The sequence below is a fragment of the Calypte anna genome, chromosome 15, assembly GCF_003957555.1.
Source record: "Calypte anna isolate BGI_N300 chromosome 15, bCalAnn1_v1.p, whole genome shotgun sequence".
NCBI classification, from domain to species: Eukaryota; Metazoa; Chordata; class Aves; order Apodiformes; family Trochilidae; genus Calypte; species Calypte anna.
The window spans coordinates 3201037-3219965 of NC_044261.1; the positions used below are offsets into that span (position 1 = coordinate 3201037).

The following is an 18929-nucleotide window of genomic DNA, read 5'->3' on the forward strand; positions in this document are numbered from 1 at the left end:
GTCCCTTCTGTGTGAAATAGAGGTTTGCAGGCAAGAGATAATCTCCAGAGGATGGACACTCTGAGATGCCTGGCAGCTACAGCTTAGCAGAGCAAGTTTCATGATTAAGGATTTGCAGTGCATGATTTTTTTTTCCAGTTAATTACCACATATTAGTGAGTATTAATGATTACCATTTACCAGATCAGTTCATTTTCCAGCTGAACAGCTAGAAATCAATTGGTCATTCTCATTGAAATGGAAAATAATACAGCCTATGTCTGCAGCCTCTCTTCTGTAGATTACAGAAGAATGCATGGCATGAAATATTAAATAATTGTGAAACTAGGAGGGTGGTAAGAGAAACATTTTTGTATCTAAAGCTGAAGTGAGGGCATGGTGAGGACACCCACTGTGAAAAAAGATCCATCTGGACCTGGGGGATGCTGCACTTCAGCTGATGGAAGAAAGGGGTCCTGGGAGAGACATGGGAAGGATGGGTATAGAGGGGAATCCAAATCCAGGAATTAAATTACCTTGTTGCACTTCTTGAGTCCTGTAGACTGGTACAGCCTAAAGAGGAGTCTGATGGGGTTAGCAGGACACAAGTGCAAATCTTGGTTACTCTCAACATGGAAGTACTGACTTTTTGGTAAATATTGTTGCTAAGCAGGAGTAAAATAAGCCAGAACCTGCAGATTTTTGATGTAAGTGAAATGAAGCAGTTTAGGGTATAGTTTTACAAAGGAACTTTTAAGATAACATTAATCTTTCATTTTTAGGTCTTGTCAACAACACTGGTATTGACTGGTTCCTGCCCTGGCCCCCCCAGGCCTTGTATGCAGTTGCAGAATCCTTTGTTGGTATGTAAAATGTCAGTATTTTAACCATTAACCCTTGGGATAGCCTAAGAAATACATTCTTTACTTTGCATTTATATTAGATTTCATAATCTGATGTCCCATTCTGCTTGCAACCTTGAGTCTAAATGGGGGATGTAGAATGCCAGTCAAAAATGGTTTTGGATGGAAAGTTTTTACTCAAATAGATTTTAAAAACTGCTAAAATTCAAGTTCCCAACTATCCAGACAATGTGTGCTCTCTACCAGGAGGCCCTGGCCCTCTTCTGACTCTGCCTTAATCTTGCTTTTGCCCCAGAGAGGGCTGTTTTGTGCTTTCATTGTGCTTAAGAAAGAAGGTAACTGGCAAAATTGTAAACAAAACCAACACAACCTTTGACATTTTTATTTCCTCCTGCTTGATTTTAGGAAATAACAAACGTGTCCCATCAGAGAGCTCCACCTCAGTTATTGAGCACATGGTCATGGTGCATGAATCTGTTGGGGATTTCAGCAAGAGGTTTATGCAGAAACTGAGACGTAGCAACCATGTAACACCAAAGAATTACCTTGATTTTATCCATACTTATCCAAAATTGCTGGAGGAGAAGAATCAGTTCATTTTAGGTAAGGCTGTGTAGATGTTTTCTATTTTTTAATAAGTGATTTAAATATTTTAAAAGGAAAAATAGCAGTCATTAGAATCTCACCTGTCACCCACATTATGAAGAAATAGTTTTATCAGTACCATCTCAAATGCTGTGCTGACATCTGGTATGGACATTGGACCAACATCCTGGCCACATCTGAATGTTTAGACCCTGCCTATCACAGGGTGGACTCTCTTCAAATTCTTTAGTGCATAAACTTGATCCAGACTTGATTCCAAACCAGACACTCCCCTGCTTGCAGAAGTGTTTGATTAGATCAACACCAGCTCAGCCTAGCTCACAGTTTGACATTCTTCCTCAAGCAGCAATTCTTATACACACTTCAGTGGGCACTGAAATATGTGAGGAGGATAAAACATGAGCAGTGTAAGAGGGAAAGCAAATTGTGGCACAGGGCCACTGTTTGGTAGTTCAGGTGACACCATCTTGAGTGGGTGGCTTAGGAAAGAAAAAATCTTTCATAATCATTTCCCTTCCATGATGGAGGTTGCCTTGCTGCTAAGTGCACCTATAAGCATCTTTACCTTCTGTGAGATTGTTGCTGTGTGTATAGCACAACCCATGAGTCACTGATGTTTCTCCCTTCTTTTTTTCAACCTAGGACAATGTAAAAGGCTGGATAGTGGCTTGGTCAAGCTGAAGGAAGCTAGCATACAGCTGGTTGAGCTCAATGAGAAACTTGCTGAGCAAAGGATTGTGCTAGCAGAAAAATCAGCTTCTTGTGAGGCTTTGTTAAAAGAGATTTCAGCAAACACAGAAGCAGGTAGGTGGTTTACAGCTGCTGAAGTGGCCCACGGGCTAAGCAAGGCTCACACAGTCGGTTGGGTTGGGTTGGGTTAGAAGACCCTCTTAAGATCTCCATCTGCTTCAAGAAGTAACTCTTGTTCTATCTGTGCTGATCTAGAGTTGTGCTATAAGAGTAGCTTCCTCTGTCTTGCTCAGATTGCCATATATATACATATATATATTTGGCCTACAATACTTTAGACAATCAAATGTTCACCTGCCCTTGTCTTCCCTATGCAAGGTGTAGGGCATAAAGTGGGAAAGAAGCATTAGCAAGAAGTGGACCTTCTTATTCAGAAAATTACTATTAAAGGAAAAACAGAGGGATGCATGGGAGGAAGAGGGATTATGTATGTTGTTGTGTGGAGTTCTAACAGTGTTCCTGATCTAGTGATGGAACTGTAAACACTGGCAAGACAGCAATGAAAAGATACTGAGTTGATGGTAATTTCTGATTTTCAATCAAGAGCAAATCCATATTAATGTATGTTCTCTAAACAAGTTGAACAACCAGACTGTGGTCCCTCCTTTCCAATTCCTAGCTGAGGAGAAGAGAAAACTGGCTGAAGAAAAAGCTGTGGAGATAGAGGAACAGAATAAGATTATTGCTGTGGAGAAGGCAGCTGCTGAGTCAGCTTTGGCTGAAGTCATGCCCATTTTAGAAGCTGCCAAGATGGAGCTTCAGAAGCTTGACAAGTCTGATGTTACTGAAATCAGGTGACTCATTTGGATGTGCAGTAGCATAAACTCTTGGAAATTCTCTGAGAGACCCACGTTTTCAAGGTCTGAAGACACACCAGTTATTTGTCAGAGATGCTTTGATAGCATGAAAATGTACTACTCTGCTGAATTCATTTCTCACTGTGCTTTTTATGATATGTCTTGTATTTGGGGATAGATAGAGAGGCACATTTAGTCCTTGGCTCTCTCCAGAATAGCAATGGCTCTCCCTTCCCTGCCACACTTGTTTAGTTTCCTTTCTCTAGGACACTTCTGGATTCTTCCAGTGGACTGCTGCTGTACTGCCCTAGGGAAGAATATCATGGCTCAGCATTTTAGGCCTTTGGTATTTCTTTGATCAAATTGTCTGGACACAAAATTAATTTCTGAGCTTTTGACTAGTAATTAGTTTGTTGTCTGCCCTAGATTTTCTTTCTCACTTGCTGTAGGATGTCTTATGTCCTAGCTGTTGTTCTATTGCAGTGACTCTATAAAAGAAAGTACCCATGTCTGACATCATCTGCTTTGTCTCCTCCTTTTTCTCCTCTGCTGTCTCCTTCATCTGTTTTCTAGATCCTTTGCAAAACCCCCAAAGCAGGTGCAGGGTGTTTTGGAATGTGTTCTTATAATCAGAGGTTACAAAGAAATAAACTGGAAGACAGCCAAAGGAATGATGTCTGAGGCCAATTTCCTGCGGTCCCTGATGGACATGGATTTTGATAATATTACTCAGAGCCAAGTGAAATCTGTCCGAGGTAAATTACTGAACTGGATACTTGGAATGAATGTAGCATCTTGTTAATGTGATTAATTATGTCAGCAGCAATCCTTCCAGTGTTTTTTGGGAGGGTGGGCTTCACTTTGTGAATATCCTGAAAAACGTTTCATGTTGTCTGTCACAACATTGCTCCATAGTGCTGGTAGGAAAAACTATTTCTGTGAGGATTTCAGTGCTGTAACTCAACTCACTTGCAATGTTTTTGTGTTTGCCCTTTTAGGTCTGTTAAAGAACCTTAACACTAGCTTCACTGAAATGGAACTTGTTAGCAGGGCAGGGCTGGGGATGTTAAAGTTTGTTGGAGCAGTGATGAGCTACTGTGATGTAGTTAAAGATGTCAAACCGAAGAGAGAGAAGGTAAAGTGTGTGGATGCATGATCCTGATGAGAAAAATAATACTCAGCAGTTCTGTAGACTGCCTGTTTCTGCTCCTTGAGGTGCTTAAAAGGAAGTACTCAGTGCTGTACTCAGCCCTGGTGAGGCCACAGCTCGAGCCCTGTGTCCGGTTCTGGGCCCCTCAGTTCAGGCAGGAGATTGGGGTCCTGGAGCAGGTCCAAAGGAGGCAACTGGGCTGGTGAAGGGATCCAGCACAGATCCTATGAGGAGAGGCTGAGGGAGCTGGGGGTGTTCAGCCTGGAGAAGAGGAGGCTCAGGGGAGACCTCATCACTCTCTACAACTCCCTGAAAGGAGGTTGGAGCCAGGGGGGGGTTGGTCTCTTTTCCCAGGCAGCTCTCAGCAAGACAAGAGGGCAGGGTCTCAAGTTGTGCCAGGGGAGGTTTAGGTTGGAGATTAGAAAGAATTTCTTTCTGGAGAGGGTGCTCAGCCATTGGAATGGGCTGCCCAGGGAAGTAGTGGATTCTCTGTGTCTGGAGATATTTCAAAAGAGACTGGATGTGGCACTGAGTGCCATGTGCTGGGAACTGCAGTGGGAGTGGATCAAGGGTTGGACTTGATGATCTCTGAGGTCCCTTCCAACCCAGCCCATTCTAGGATTCTATGATTTTAAGTTCTTAGGAGATCTATTGCAGCAGGTGTGAGGCAGGTACTCAGTTACAAACACTGGTGTGTGATGCTGCAGTGCAGGTTCCCATCCATGCCAGTGCTTGAAGAAGGAAGGAGGAATGTCTTCAGCTGGAATTTTTTAATCTAACATGCTGAGCAAACCACAGTTCTTAGCTGTCTGCTGAAAACAGACTCAAAACACATGGCATGTGGACAGAGCCCAGTAGTATACAACATCCATGGCCCTTAAGTACAAACCTTTTTATTAACTTTTTTTAGGAAGACTGAAAAGTTACCAAGGGAAATCTAATGTCCAGCAGATGATGCTGGGAAACTTTCTTCAAGAAAAGGTTATTATATACAGCTAACTACTGAGAAAGTGTATTCACTACATGATGAGTCTGACTATTTTTGAGGTTTTAGTTTTGTTATGAAGCAGTCCTTCCCTTTTGTCCCCCTCCAGTGTCAGCAGGACTGCTCCCATGCTTCGTGTACCTTGTGTTTTCAAACCTCTAGGAGATGTGTCTGCTTTGGAATGATGATGTATATGTTTGGGATGGGGAAAAGTGGGTGAGAAACAGTGCCAGTTATTTTAGCCTGCACTGTTTATTACCAGAACACTTTGAAATAGAAAAGTGAGAAATCTGAGATCTTGAGACTTCTCTCCAAATCCTTTCTTTCCTCTGATACTCTCATGTTTCCTTCATCATGTGGTGTAGGTGGCCAGGCTGGAACGGAATTATTACTCCAGTATGCGGGTACTGGAAAAGATAAAGGCAGAGCTGGCTGCCATTCAGGCTGAGCTTAAAGCTTTGGGGGACAAATACCAAGAGGCAATAAGAGAAAAGCAACAGTTACAAGAAGAAGCAGAGATTATGCAGAGAAGATTAGAAGCTGCTGACAAGCTGATCTCTGGCTTGGGATCTGAGAATGAGAGGTAAGCCTAGATACAAAGAGGGACACTTTGTCTGGTGTCTGGTGGGGGATAAAATCTGTCAGACTGAGACGTATTTGGAAATGTCACTTCATGTGATGTTTTCCTCTGAGAAGAGCTAATGTACATTCTAAGGTAATATCCATTAGCTCTTGAAAAATAATAAATTTTAGTGCAGAAGAAAGAGGTGAACTCAGATTAAAAAGGTTCAGATCAACTCAGTGTCTCTGGCCATAAGAACAGTGAGAGGAAAACTGATTGTAAAGCTAGGGCTCTGTCTCAACCAACATCTAAAGTAGCAGCAGCTGAAAATTCTGCATCTAATCCCCATCTCCCTGCTGCAGACTGACCCATGATTCTGTAATAATTAATTCTATCAGGTGGACAAAGGAATTAGAGGACTATGAAGTACGCAAGGTGGAGCTGCTTGGGGACTGCCTGCTCTGTGCTGCCTTCCTGAGCTATGCAGGAGCATTCAGCTGGGAGTTTCGTAATGAAATGATCTATCAAGTGTGGCAAGAAGATATCCTCTCACGAAACATTCCTCTTGGTCAGCCATTTAAGTTGGAGAGCCTCCTGACTAATGATGTGGAGGTCAGCAGGTATGTCTGGTCAAGAAACCCAGTGACTACTGGATGTGAAACTGGGAAGTGAGAGCTTGGATCTGAATCTGTAGCACAGGATGGGCACTGTGGGTGGGTGTGCACAGCCATAATGAAGGAATCCCATTTAATTTCATGCCTTTGAGATAAGACAAATTACTTTTCTTCTGGCTAACAGAGGCTATTTGATTCAACAAACCATTCTTCATACTCCGGGCTGATTCACTGAAGCTAGACACATATAATACCTTCTTAGGAGAATTTTTAAGAGGTTATCTGTAATATGTGTTCAACCCCAAGACCAGCAGGAGCCTTTTCATTGATTTCAATTAATTTGGAGTTAAGCCCATGCCCAGGTCACCCATATTTCAAGATTACTCACCAAATGCAACAGTTTCGAGTAGTACAGTTACAAATGACTCAGACAATGAGTCAGTGTGAGTTTTGACACTATTCCTACAATCACCTACAGTGCATTTTTCCTTCTGTGTCTAATAGTGAATGAATCACATCATTTTACTGAGAAATGCAGTGTGCTACTCTCCCAGCCAGTTTTTGCCCCAGCAGGGTCTTTTATCCATTCCATTCCCAGGTGGGCTTCTCAAGGATTGCCCCCAGATGAGCTTTCTGTCCAGAATGGCATCCTGACAACATATGCAAGTCGTTTCCCACTCTGTATTGACCCCCAGCAACAGGCATTGCATTGGATTAAGAAGAAAGAAGAAAAAAATAACCTGAGGGTAAAAATAAATGATCATTTTACCTCTTCACTGGTTGTTTTCAAAGCTGCATAAGTATCTGTTGCCTTGAATAGGGAATGAATTATCTACTGAGAAATCTGTAGTGACTGTCACTGTTCACATGGCCTTAACTCTTTGGGATGGGATCTTGGCCAGCATTAATAGATGCAGGAATGGTACAGCCAGAGGGCTGCTGTAGCTTGTGTTTTACATCAACTCCAAGGTGGAGTTTCTGTGTAGGACAATAACACAGTCAGAGGCACAGCTGGAACTTTGAAAAACAGGTATCCAAATGGAAATTATTCTTAACTGATCAGAAAAAAATCAACACTTTTGCTGTTTTACCCCAGTGCAGTTTATATCATCTGTAAGAGGAAAGACAAAAAGCAACAAAGAGCAAACTTTGTTAGTGCTGGCAACTATTGTAAAATATTAATGTCCAGTTAATTGCATATCAGTCCTCTCTTCCCATTTTTCTCTTGCAGATGGCTTCCTTTAATGACCCAGATTTCCTTAAACAACTAGAACTGGCCATAAAGTATGGAACCCCTTTCTTGTTGCATGGTGTTGATGAATACATTGATCCTGTGATCGACAATGTCTTAGAGAAGAATATCAAAGTTGCACAGGGAAGAACATTCATTGTCCTGGGTGACAAAGAGGTTGATTATGACAGTAATTTTAGATTGTACCTCAACACCAAGCTATCGAACCCAAAGTATTCTCCCTCTGTGTTTGGCAAAGCTATGGTTATCAATAACACAGGTAAGCAAACATCTGCATTTAGTAACAAGGTAGTGATTCTGCTGTAGTGCAGGATTAGGGCTTTTTGAAACAGCAAGGAAATGCCAAAAAATGTATATTCTCCCTTATACTTAGCATCTTATTTAGTAGAAAATTCTTCTCATTTCTCTGTTTTAATGTGAAACTGAGCTAAGTATCTCTTCTTACACCTCTCATATTAGGATGCTTTGGTAGAATTAAGATACAGAGTTAGTAGCTAAGTCAGTTTGTTGCATTTATGAGATGATGGAAATGAAATACTTTGTGCAAAAACTCTCATTGTGTTTAAAAAAAAGTCTGTGCTGTGAGCATCTGTTGTTCCTGCAGTTACACTAAAGGGCCTGGAGGATCAGTTGCTCAGTGTCATTACGGGCTTTGAAAGAAGGGAATTGGAAGAACAGAGAGAGCAGCTGATTCAGGAGACAAGTGACAACAAAAACTTGCTGAAAAATCTGGAAGACTCACTCCTTCAGGAGCTGACATCTTCCACAGGAAACATGTTGGACAACATGGACTTGGTGGAAACCCTGGAAGAGACAAAATGCAAAGCTGTGGAGGTACAGGGTCTGGGCTTGTTTGAAAGATATCTACTAGCAGAACATTGTATTTCCTTTTTCATTATGCTTCATTTTTCACCCCTGATGCTAGGGTTTAGTTTGAAAGGAATGGAGACTTCTCTCATGAGTATGTTCCATCTTTTAGTATTGGGCAGTATTTTATTACATCAGAGAACCAAACCCTACCTTCAGAAAAATCCTTATCAGGACCAAAATAATGGTGTTTACAGTTGTAGAGCAAAGAGCATGGGATGTATTTCTTTCAGTTCTGAAACAATGTTTATCTTGTACTGCATCAGATTGGAAATAAAAAATTAAGATTTTTATTACTCAGAGAGGATATAGGATCTCCATCCTTGCAGTTGGGCAAAGGCACAGCTGACATGATCTAGTGGAGGTCATGGTCCAGCTTTGAGCTGAAGTACTGAGGGCCTTTCCCACACTTTTTCCCTGATTCTGTGCAAATCTTTGCCTTCACTTTTCACAGATAGGAAGGTGGCATTCATTTTATCTACCACTTGATTTTTTTTTACAATTCACACTGCTTCTTTAGGATTACCTGCCCAGATTCCCTGTGTGTCCCACCTAGAGCAGGCACTGCTTTTTGGGATATCAAATAAATACACAGAAATGACCTGTGTGTAAAATTGATGCATGTCCAGGTGATTGAGAAGTTGAAGCTGGCAGAGACCACAGCCGTGGACATCGATCGCCTCCGAGATGGCTACAGACCAGCTGCCAGGAGAGGGGCCATTTTATTCTCTGTTTTATCTGAAATGGCACTTGTCAACATCATGTATCAGTACTCACTGGTCTCCTTCTTAGAGGTTTTTGGGCTTTCTCTTCGGAAATCCATGCCCAGTCCTATTCTTCCCAAGAGGTTAAAAAACATCATGGACACCCTGACCTTCAACACCTACAACTATGGCTGCACAGGTCAGTGGGGCTCAGGGATGGGCTGATGTGCAAGTGCCTGGTAGGATCTGTGCCTTCCACTGGTTTACAGTAAAGAGACAAAGTACCAAAGAGTGAACTCAGTGATGTTTGGCTTTCAGCACTGGTCCCAGAGCACTTTATTCCCTGCTGTTTCTGTTTGTTACCATTGTAACTTCCAAAGAAATGGTTTTCTTAATAAAGTTCTGAAAGGGAAATCACAGCTACAGATCTCACATCCCTGGGTTCTGTTTAAACTCTGTAAGCCTGATCTAAAGCCCTGTTTTTGATCATCCTGATTTTTGTGGGGTGACCAGATGAAGGGTATGGATTTAAAGATAGCTTCAGTTCCACAAGTTTTAGCATCTGATTTTTAAAAATATTGTTCTTTTAATGTAGGCTTGTTTGAGAAGCACAAGTTACTGTTCTCCTTCAATATGACCATCAAGATAGAGCAAATTGATGGCAGAGTTCCACAAGAAGAACTTGAGTTCTTTTTGAAAGGTAATGTAAAGATTTATACATAAGTATATAGATAGAGGTAGCAATAGCTAAAAGATATTTGTAAGATAGATTTTTCCTAGATATGATTTGGTGTAAGAGCTAGAAACCAGAGAAACCACTGAACTGTGCTGGTTTGCACAAATTCTGGATTCTGCTGTGTCTGTTTTTCTTCATTTTGTTAAGCAGCAAAGAGGTTAATCTTTCTCTGCAGATGTTAACAAGTCTCACATTAGCTAACTGCTAGGGTTTTACCTGAGAATGTAATCTTTGTTAATTCTCTGACTACTTATAAATAATTTTAGAAATGTCTGCAAAGGCAAAACTCTGGCTTTTGCAGGCGTTTGTGAACTGCCATCTTCAGCAGCCCAGATTAATTTTTATTGTGCTTCCAGAAACAAATTTCAAGTTGGTTCCTCTGTCTGTGTGGTCATGTATTGGGGAATCTGTGACACGGACACTGACTCTGGTTTCTGACTCTGACCAGGCAATATTTCCCTGGAGAAGAGCACGAGGGAGAAACCATTTCCTTGGCTTCCAGATCAAGGCTGGGAGGACCTCATTCGTTTGTCTGAGCTCTTTCCTGAGAAGTTTGAGTCTCTTCCAGATGATGTGGAAAACAATCCAGATGTATGGAAAAACGTACGTGCTTTTCTGCAGCCCTGTCCTCTCTCTCCTTGTTTTTCTGCTGGTCTTGAGCATTCAAGTCTGATGCAATGTGCTTAGCACTCAGCAGGAGGCATGTCACCACTGGTTCTTTCTGTCAAGCCCTTCCTTTTCTTCTCTACCTCAGTTAGTGATTGGCTTGTTGCCAGAAGAATTAGGGCTCTTATTATCTAAAAAAACATACAAAACAAAAAAACCTTCCCTGGGATACTGTAATTTTTAAATTATTTCCTAGTCAGATGAGTTATTTGCCCTGTTGAAGTCTGGAGGTTTTGCTGTTGGTTTCAGCAGTCAATATTTCACTGTTCTTTTTGTACTGCTACATTGTTCTTTGATCTTCTCATGGCAGTGAGTTCTATAGGCTGGTTACAAACACAGGCTTCTTTGTTTCATCCCATGTCTTCCTGTTTTGTAAGAAGTTAATCTGTTAATACTTTTTGCTTGAGGTGCTGGTTTTTCTGTGTTCAGAGAATTACTTGACATGATATGAAAGCAGAAATATATATCTGGACTCGAATGCTTTATACTGAAAAAGATGAATTTTTGACACTCCATTTTTAATATTTCATTGCAGCTGGCTGACTTTGGTCTTTTATTCTTATTAATTCTCTTCTTATTCTTTGTTCTCTTTGTGTTTCTTGGCCCTTCATTAACCAAATTGCTTTGGCTGCTCCCCTGGTGAAGTCCTTGATGGATCCATTTGACCCCTTAGCATCGTGTCCCCTTTTTTCTCCCCAGTGGTATGACACAGAAGCCCTGGAGCAGATGCCATTCCCCATGCAGTACCAGGACACCCTCAGCAGCTTCCAGAAGCTTCTGCTACTGAGGTGTTTCCGGGTGGACCGACTGTACCGGGCAGTAACTGACTATGTGACTGTGACAATGGGTGAGAAGTAAGTCACTGTGCTCCACCAAATCTAAACCACACCATTCAGCTATTTCACACAGAAATAGTGATCAACTATGACATAGAAGTTGTAATCAACTATGTAAATGACTTCTTAATTTGCCTGAACAGCAGAGAGTGGTTTATTGCTGCCTCATTGCCCTGTGCAGCCTGCACTGAGCTCTGATGTTTGTGTCTTTTACACCAGGTGGCTGCTCATGGGTAAATCACCTGTTTATTGTGCTTTGTTGCCCCCCAGGTATGTGCAGCCTCCTGTGATCAGCTTTGAAGCCATCTTTGAGCAGAGCAGCCCTTCCTCACCCGTTGTTTTTATCTTAAGTCCTGGCTCTGATCCTGTCAGTGACCTCATGAAGCTGGCTGAGAAGACAGGCTTTGGGGGGGACAAGATCAAGCTGCTGGCCATGGGACAAGGACAAGAAACGGTACCTTTGGTGGGAGGGCAGGTTCATGCTGCTGTGTGAGTTCAAATCATGCTCCTAATGTGGGGGCCTGCTCAAATTTCCTTTCTGCTCTGTTTCAAGGGAGTTGCTCTGTGGTTCAGACACAGCACACAGGTTGTCAGCCTGGGAATAATGCTTCCCTATAATGGAAAGGGACATTTGGTTAATTGACTAATTCAGAATCATGATGATCATGTCATCTGTTTAAAACTGAGCTGAAAAGATGTTACTTTGCAGCCTCTCAAAGGTTAATCTGTGACCCTGTGTCACTCTATGGACATGAGTTGTCTGGAAGTCACCAAAACAAGTGTTTGTTACCAAAACAATACCTGCTGCTCTTTCCTGTGGCTTTCCAGGAAGGATGTCCAGAGCCTTGCAGGTGATTGCATTTCCTGTGAACTCAGTCAGTGGGAGAATTCCTCTTTGATTAATTTAAACCACCACTGCCTCACCTCTGAGCTTCACTCTTCTCAGGCCATGCACACTCCTGGATCATTCTGAAATAGCTCAGTGGTCTGCATGACTTTTAATTTCAAAAGGAATTAATGAAATTAATCAAAGCATCTCAGAGCAACTTCTTGTGCTATTGGGGAAGGTCTGTTCTCAGCAAGGAGCATTCTCAATCTACTAAAACTAAAAGGTTAAAAGTGTGCTTGCTAGGAGTAATCAAGCCACTTCACTACTCCATCAGAGCCAGTTTGCTTACAAGATAAAGGGAGAGTCACTCACGGGTGGTTCTTTCCCTCTCAAGATTGCTTTGCAGATGCTGGAGAGCGTGGTGGTGAGTGGTGAGTGGCTCATGTTGCAGAACTGTCACCTTTTGGTGAGGTGGCTCAGCAATCTGGAGAAAGCCTTGGAGAATATTACAGAGCCTCACCCAGACTTTCGCCTCTGGCTGACTACTGACCCCACCAAGGGCTTCCCCCTGGGGATTCTGCAGAAGTCCCTGAAGGTAAAGTGTGGGGGAAACCTGGCAGGGGGGCACTCACCTTCTCAGGAAAACAGACTCGGAGGAGCACAGCCCCAGTGCAGCAGTGGAGCTGCATGTACTTGCTTTTTGTCTTTAGAAGCCAAATCCTTTTTTTCATCATCTTGTTATCTTAGAGTGATTTTTTTTCCTTTGGGTGGAATGTTCAGCTTTTTTTTTTTTCCTAAAGCAGCTATTTCAGAATAAAGTTTGCAAGTAAACCTGGAAACGTGACAAATGCTCTGTGGACTCAAATGCTGCCACAAGTGAGAACAATCCAGAGAGACAGGAACAGTTCTGTCAGTCCCAATGCTGGAGCACAGAGCTGAGGTCTGTGTCTAGCCTGGCAGGAGTGCCAGTGGAGCAGACCTTGTCAATAGGATAATGGTTTCCAGCTGCTCCTCGAGGCTGCCACATTTATCACAAGCAAACTGAGCTGATTATTTTGAAGGCACAAACCCAGTGCTGGCCCAGTGTTCTTTGCTATGGCTGCTTTACTTCTGTTGTGGTGAAGCAGTCCTGTAAACATAATTATTTCATTTCACAGATTTGAAAGCAGTGGCATGACAGATCCATTCCATATGTGCTCTGGTGCATCAGTGCCAGCTCTGGAGTGTTCACCTCCAGCAGTGCTTAGAGGTGCAGCAAGAAGTGAGCAGGAATGTATCTTTAACAGATTTCAGATACACTCTTGCTAAGTCTGTCCATGAGAAGGAAGGTTTTAGAGCACTTTGGAAAAGCTGCCAGGAAGCTGGGCCATCAGTCAAGCCGTATCAAAGACTCCTAAGCCACCTTACTGGGGGATATGTAGGACACAGCAAAATGTATAAAGTGCTGATATTTCAGTAAATTAGATCTTCAAGTTTAAATCTAATAATGTCTTTCCAACAACATGACTGTTTCTAAAATAATACTATTTGTCTCTACATATGTTTCATGCCTTTACTTAGGAAAAAAAAAAAAATCTGTATTGATACAGATTTGGAAAGCAATTAAAAACTTTCAAGCTTGCATTCTGCAGCTTACTGAGTGTGATAGATTTACAGAGTGATAGATTTCCCTGAGTCTATCCAATAATCCATGGCTTCCCTTATTATTTTGATAGGTTGTGACAGAACCACCCAATGGCCTGAAACTGAATATGAGAGCCACCTACTTCAGAATTCCCCAGGAAGCCTTAGAGCAGTGCCCACATCCTGCCTTTAAACCCTTAGTCTATGTCCTGGCATTTTTCCATGCTGTGGTTCAGGAGAGAAGGAAGTTTGGAAAGGTTGGCTGGAATGTACCCTATGATTTTAATGAGTCTGATTTCCAGGTAAGAAAATAATGTGTTGCTGGAGAAAAAAAGAGATTTTATTTAAGAAAATGAAGTTGCTCACATTGCTTTTGAAAGCATAATCTCTCCAGCTTTAATCTTTTCTCATTGTTTTCTGTTGCTGTGGGCACATACAGACCACCCACCTTCTCTGATGTCTGTTTTGCCCACTAAACATTAATCAGAATCCTTCTTGCTTCTGTTGCCTCTCTCATGGGTTTCTTCTCTCAAGAGGATTCATACTTAACTTTTTAATTATTTGAGAAAGAAATGATCATTAGTTTTCAAACAACTGCATTATATAAGCTCTATGGATATATATATGAATCTTCTTATCTCACATGTTCCAACAGCTTTATTTTATATTTATTAGGTCTGCATGGAAATTCTTAACACGTACTTAACAAAAGCTTTCCAACAGAATGATGATAAAATCCCCTGGAGCAGTCTCAAATATCTGATTGGTGAGGTGAGTGCCTACAATGTCACTAAGGAACCTTTGATGTAAAAAAAATGCAGATAAATGAAACTTCCTTGCTGCATGGGGCTGTGTCATCCAGTAAAGCTGCCTGAGGAGCTCTCCTGGGCAGTCTTGGAACTCCTGCACAGCCCTGAGCAAGTCATTCTCAGTGAGGTGGGGCCACTGTGTGTAGCTGAACAACAGGGGAGTTATGGTGCTTAATTAATTTTGAGTGAGTGCCCTTGGGACTCACTGGTGACAGGAGCTGAGCAGCCCAACCTTTCAGAGTCATCAGCAGAGGGGAGTGTGAGTGATGAGAGTGCTGGACAGGTATTTACCCAGCTCCTGCAGTGCTGGATGGGGTGTGTGCTGTGCAGCAGCCTGACAGTTCTCAGTGACGCAGAATCCTACAGGAAACTGTTATTTTGCAGCACTTAATCCCAGATGAGTGTGAGCTGGTACCTGGGGAAGGTACCACTGCACACAAACCACCAGGACTGGGTGTTAGTCCAAAGATCTCCTGCTTGTTCCCCCTTAACAGGGGGATGGGGAAAATGTTGATGGTATCCTAAAGGTATCCTTCAAGGGGAGCAGTGTTGTCCCATGTGGTCACTGCAAAAGCAAAGACTGTTTGGGACTTTTCAATGATCTTTAATTGTGTTTTCTGCCCCCAAAGCAGTGCTGTGACACTGATGTGCCTCATTTCCAGGTGATGTATGGTGGCCGTGCCATCGATAGCTTTGACCGCCGCATCCTGACTGTCTACATGGATGAGTACCTTGGGGACTTCATATTTGACACGTTCCAAATGTTTCATTTTTATAAAAACGACAAGGTTGATTATAGGATTCCACAAGGGGCTGTAAAAGATGACTTTGTAGGTGAGAAATGCTTTTCCTGCCACACAAACTAGCATTAAATAAAAGTAAGCTACTGGCAGTACAGATGCTCCTCATGAGAAGTTGAGAGGGATTTCAGGCTTTGTGTGTGTAATGCACTGATGATCTTGGTCTTGCTTTAAGTGAGCAGCCCACTACAGTGTGAGCTGACCAGCCAGCTCATTTCTTATAAAAAAGATAAAAATCTCCAAGTAAACGACGTTAATTTTTTTTAATTATGAAGTGATACATTTCTGGGAAGAGAGGTGGTGTGTGTGTTTGTGTGTGTGTGTGAGAGAGAGAGAGAGAGAGAGACCTGCTGTAGCAGTTGAATAAAAATGGCTCATGAAAATCTCTTTTATCTTTAGTTAATGTCTTTTTGTATTGCAGATGCAATAGAATTATTGCCACTGGCCAATACCCCCGAGGTGTTTGGCCTTCATGCCAATGCTGAGATTGGTTATTACACCCAGGCAGTTCGGGATATGTGGACCCATCTTCTGGAGCTGCAGCCTCAAACAGGTGCATTCTCCAGTTTAGGAACTGGGTTTGTAAAGAACAAGTAATGAGGTGGCTCCTCCCCGTGGGGGCTGATTCTCAATGAGGGAATTAATAAGTGAAGGGGTAACCTCTGCAGAGTCAGCCTCAGGAAACCGTTTTGTTTTCAGGTGAAACTGGCACGGGGATCAGTCGTGATGAATTCATTGCAAATGTTGCTAAGGACATAGAAAACAAAATACCCCAAGTATTTGATCTTGACCAGATAAGGAAAACCGTTGGCCGAGGGATTTCCCCGACCACTGTGGTGCTGCTGCAGGAGCTGGAACGTTTCAATAAACTCATCACCCGGATGGCAAAGTCCCTGGCTGAACTGCAGCGTGTAAGTCAGAGCACAGCACCTGGGGCAGCTCACTCGGGCCTTACCCTCCCCTTGGCAGCACTCAGACTCTCTTTCCTGTCTTTTTCCTCTCTTTCCAGGCCTTGTCTGGGGAGGTTGGGATGAGCAGTGAACTGGATGATGTGGCTCGGGCTCTCTTTAATGGGCAGATTCCTGGGATCTGGCGACGCCTCGCCCCGGACACGCTGAAAACCCTGGGAAATTGGATTATTTACTTCAGAGCTCGGTATAACCAGTACACCAGCTGGGTGAGTGCCTCCTGAAGGCTTTTTGTTTTGTTTATCTGCATGATAACAGTGTGCAAAGTGGCACTGACTCAAGTCAGTGAACAGACACTGCTTAAGTAACTTAAGTTCATGCCCATCACCACCTAGAGCAATACTGGATGATTGCAAGGCAGCCGAGCCACTGCCTGGGCTTTCAGAGCATTGGGAGAACCAGGTGCTGCAGCTCCTGCTCGCTCTCTGGTTGCAGGTGAATGATGGTGAGCCCAAGGTGTTGTGGCTCTCGGGCCTGCACATCCCAGAGTCCTACCTGACAGCTCTTGTTCAAGCCACCTGCAGGAAAAACAAGTGGCCTCTGGATCACTCCACCCTCTACACAGAGGTAACCAAGTTCAGGAGTGCAGAAGAGATCGCTGAAGCCTCTGCTCAAGGTAGGTGTTTTTAAGGATTATTTGGCAAAAATAATGAAGTTAATAAGTGAGGAAGGCTGCCTGGCATCCTGAGTAAATGCCTGAGATGATACCCCTGCAGACAGCACCCTTAGGTTTACATTTCACAGTCCACATGATTTCAAGCTGGGTTCTGGTTTCTGCTTCCTGAGTGATCTTTCTTCAGCTCTTTTCACCCACGTGCCTGTGTTTGAACTGATACCTCTCCCCTGCTCTTTTATCTCTTGACATCCATACTGTTTTCTTAATGGCTAGAACATCACCAGTCCTAGCAGGCTTATAAAGACCTATTTATACCACAAATAATATGCTGAAATTTATTTAAACAAACAAGAAACCCTGATGTATGATGTAAATATGATAGCTTTATGATAGCTTTCTATGGCTAATGATGTTGTAATTACTGAATATAACAAAGACTGGGTACAGGGACAGCTAAGCAATGCTTTTGAGTACCAGACCTGATTGGGAACAGAAGATGAAAAATAAGAGTTAAAAATGTCACTTTAAGGCCTTACCCAGACTAGTTCTTGTTTACAACCATTTCATAAAAACGTTTGGCATTTGTACCAGAACAATTCTATCCCAACCCTTGACCTGCAGCCCCCCAGGAGTGACACCACCCTCTTACACCTGGAGGACACCCAATGTGGGGAAGAAAACTGCAAGCAAAGCAGTTACTGCTCCTGTCACTGTATGTGGTGCAACTCAGGCAATTTTAATTGGGGAAAAAAAAATGAAGCACAGTAGGTCACAGCTGTACTGTTATAAAACCACCACAGGCAAACACACCCCGGGGTAGCTGCAGTCTGAAATGGTGAAGTGGGTTTTGTCCTGCCTGTGAATGCCAGCACAGCTATTGCTGGGACACCAGCTGTCTGAAACTGGTTTGTGTTGTAGCTCAACTTCCATGAGCTGTTGTTTTCTGCCTGTACAGGCTGCTTTGTGTCTGGGCTGTTCCTGGAAGGAGCAGACTGGGACACGGAGCACGGCTGCCTCATCAAGAGCAAACCTGGAGTCCTGGTGGTGGAGTTGCCCATCCTGAACATCATCCCCATCGAGGCACACAGGCTGAAGCTCCAGGTACTTCTGTTCTTCTCCCCTTCCCTCTTGGCACAGCCAGCAGGATTTTACTATTTTATACCACTAGTATACAAAGTATGGAGTTTAACACTTCTCACATGAACTGTTACTGAAGTTTTACTTTTCTACAGGTGACACAGGGGGGTTTAAGATGTTTGCTGCCCCTTTTCCTTTCAGGCACTCAGGCACCAGGGTCTGAGGGACACTCTTACCCCACTGCTCTTTTAATTATTTCCCATTACGAGGGCATTTTCTGGGTATGAGTCAAGCACCTCTCCTAGCACCTCACCTTCTTGTTTCCTTCAAACTCTGCTCAGTGTCTTTTCCTCCACACTCTTCTAGAACACCCTCAGGACTCCTGTGTACACAACCTCCCAGAGAAGGAATGCGATGGGTGTTGGCCTTGTTTTTGAAGCTGACCTTTACACTACAAAGCACATTTCCCATTGGGTCCTTCAAGGTGTTTGTCTCACCCTGAATCCAGACTGACAGCCTGGAGCCAACCTTTGAGGTGGGGAATCAAATTAGGTAAAGATTTAGCACCAGGGGTGGGATAGGGTTCACCTGGGTACACCTGACCTGAAATGGTGAGGTAAAACCAAGCTGGTTCTAGCAATAAACATATTTGAGGAGAAAAGTGGGTTTTATGCTTTGTGGTTCTCCAAGCAGACACACAGAGACTGAGGTTTGCCTGTATGCTTGTAAGAAATGTTTTTAATTGCCCAAAGCATCACTTCTGCTGTGCTTAGAAGCGGTGCCTTCCATTGAACAAGGGGCAGGGGAGGGCACTCATACAATAGATTGCCATAAAAAAAA

At 43.0% G+C, this 18929-nt stretch overlaps 1 protein-coding gene across 1 annotated transcript in view; it reads left to right on the forward strand.

Annotated features, from left to right (window-relative positions):
- Positions 1 to 18602, forward strand: part of DNAH10 (dynein axonemal heavy chain 10) — a 53510-nt gene extending 34908 nt beyond the window's left edge. The window contains exons 53-78 of the mRNA XM_030460689.1: positions 762 to 842; positions 1248 to 1445; positions 2091 to 2252; positions 2818 to 2992; positions 3569 to 3750; positions 3994 to 4130; positions 5496 to 5713; positions 6091 to 6312; positions 6905 to 7052; positions 7538 to 7817; positions 8163 to 8392; positions 9055 to 9328; positions 9725 to 9829; positions 10314 to 10468; positions 11231 to 11385; positions 11638 to 11821; positions 12591 to 12791; positions 13912 to 14121; positions 14495 to 14590; positions 15291 to 15462; positions 15850 to 15981; positions 16128 to 16339; positions 16438 to 16605; positions 16832 to 17012; positions 17968 to 18113; positions 18456 to 18602. Coding sequence (XP_030316549.1) covers positions 762 to 842; positions 1248 to 1445; positions 2091 to 2252; positions 2818 to 2992; positions 3569 to 3750; positions 3994 to 4130; positions 5496 to 5713; positions 6091 to 6312; positions 6905 to 7052; positions 7538 to 7817; positions 8163 to 8392; positions 9055 to 9328; positions 9725 to 9829; positions 10314 to 10468; positions 11231 to 11385; positions 11638 to 11821; positions 12591 to 12791; positions 13912 to 14121; positions 14495 to 14590; positions 15291 to 15462; positions 15850 to 15981; positions 16128 to 16339; positions 16438 to 16605; positions 16832 to 17012; positions 17968 to 18113; positions 18456 to 18602 — 4571 coding nt within the window. The remainder of the gene's footprint in view (positions 1 to 761; positions 843 to 1247; positions 1446 to 2090; positions 2253 to 2817; positions 2993 to 3568; positions 3751 to 3993; positions 4131 to 5495; positions 5714 to 6090; positions 6313 to 6904; positions 7053 to 7537; positions 7818 to 8162; positions 8393 to 9054; positions 9329 to 9724; positions 9830 to 10313; positions 10469 to 11230; positions 11386 to 11637; positions 11822 to 12590; positions 12792 to 13911; positions 14122 to 14494; positions 14591 to 15290; positions 15463 to 15849; positions 15982 to 16127; positions 16340 to 16437; positions 16606 to 16831; positions 17013 to 17967; positions 18114 to 18455) is intronic.
- The last annotated feature ends 327 nt before the right edge of the window (positions 18603 to 18929 follow it).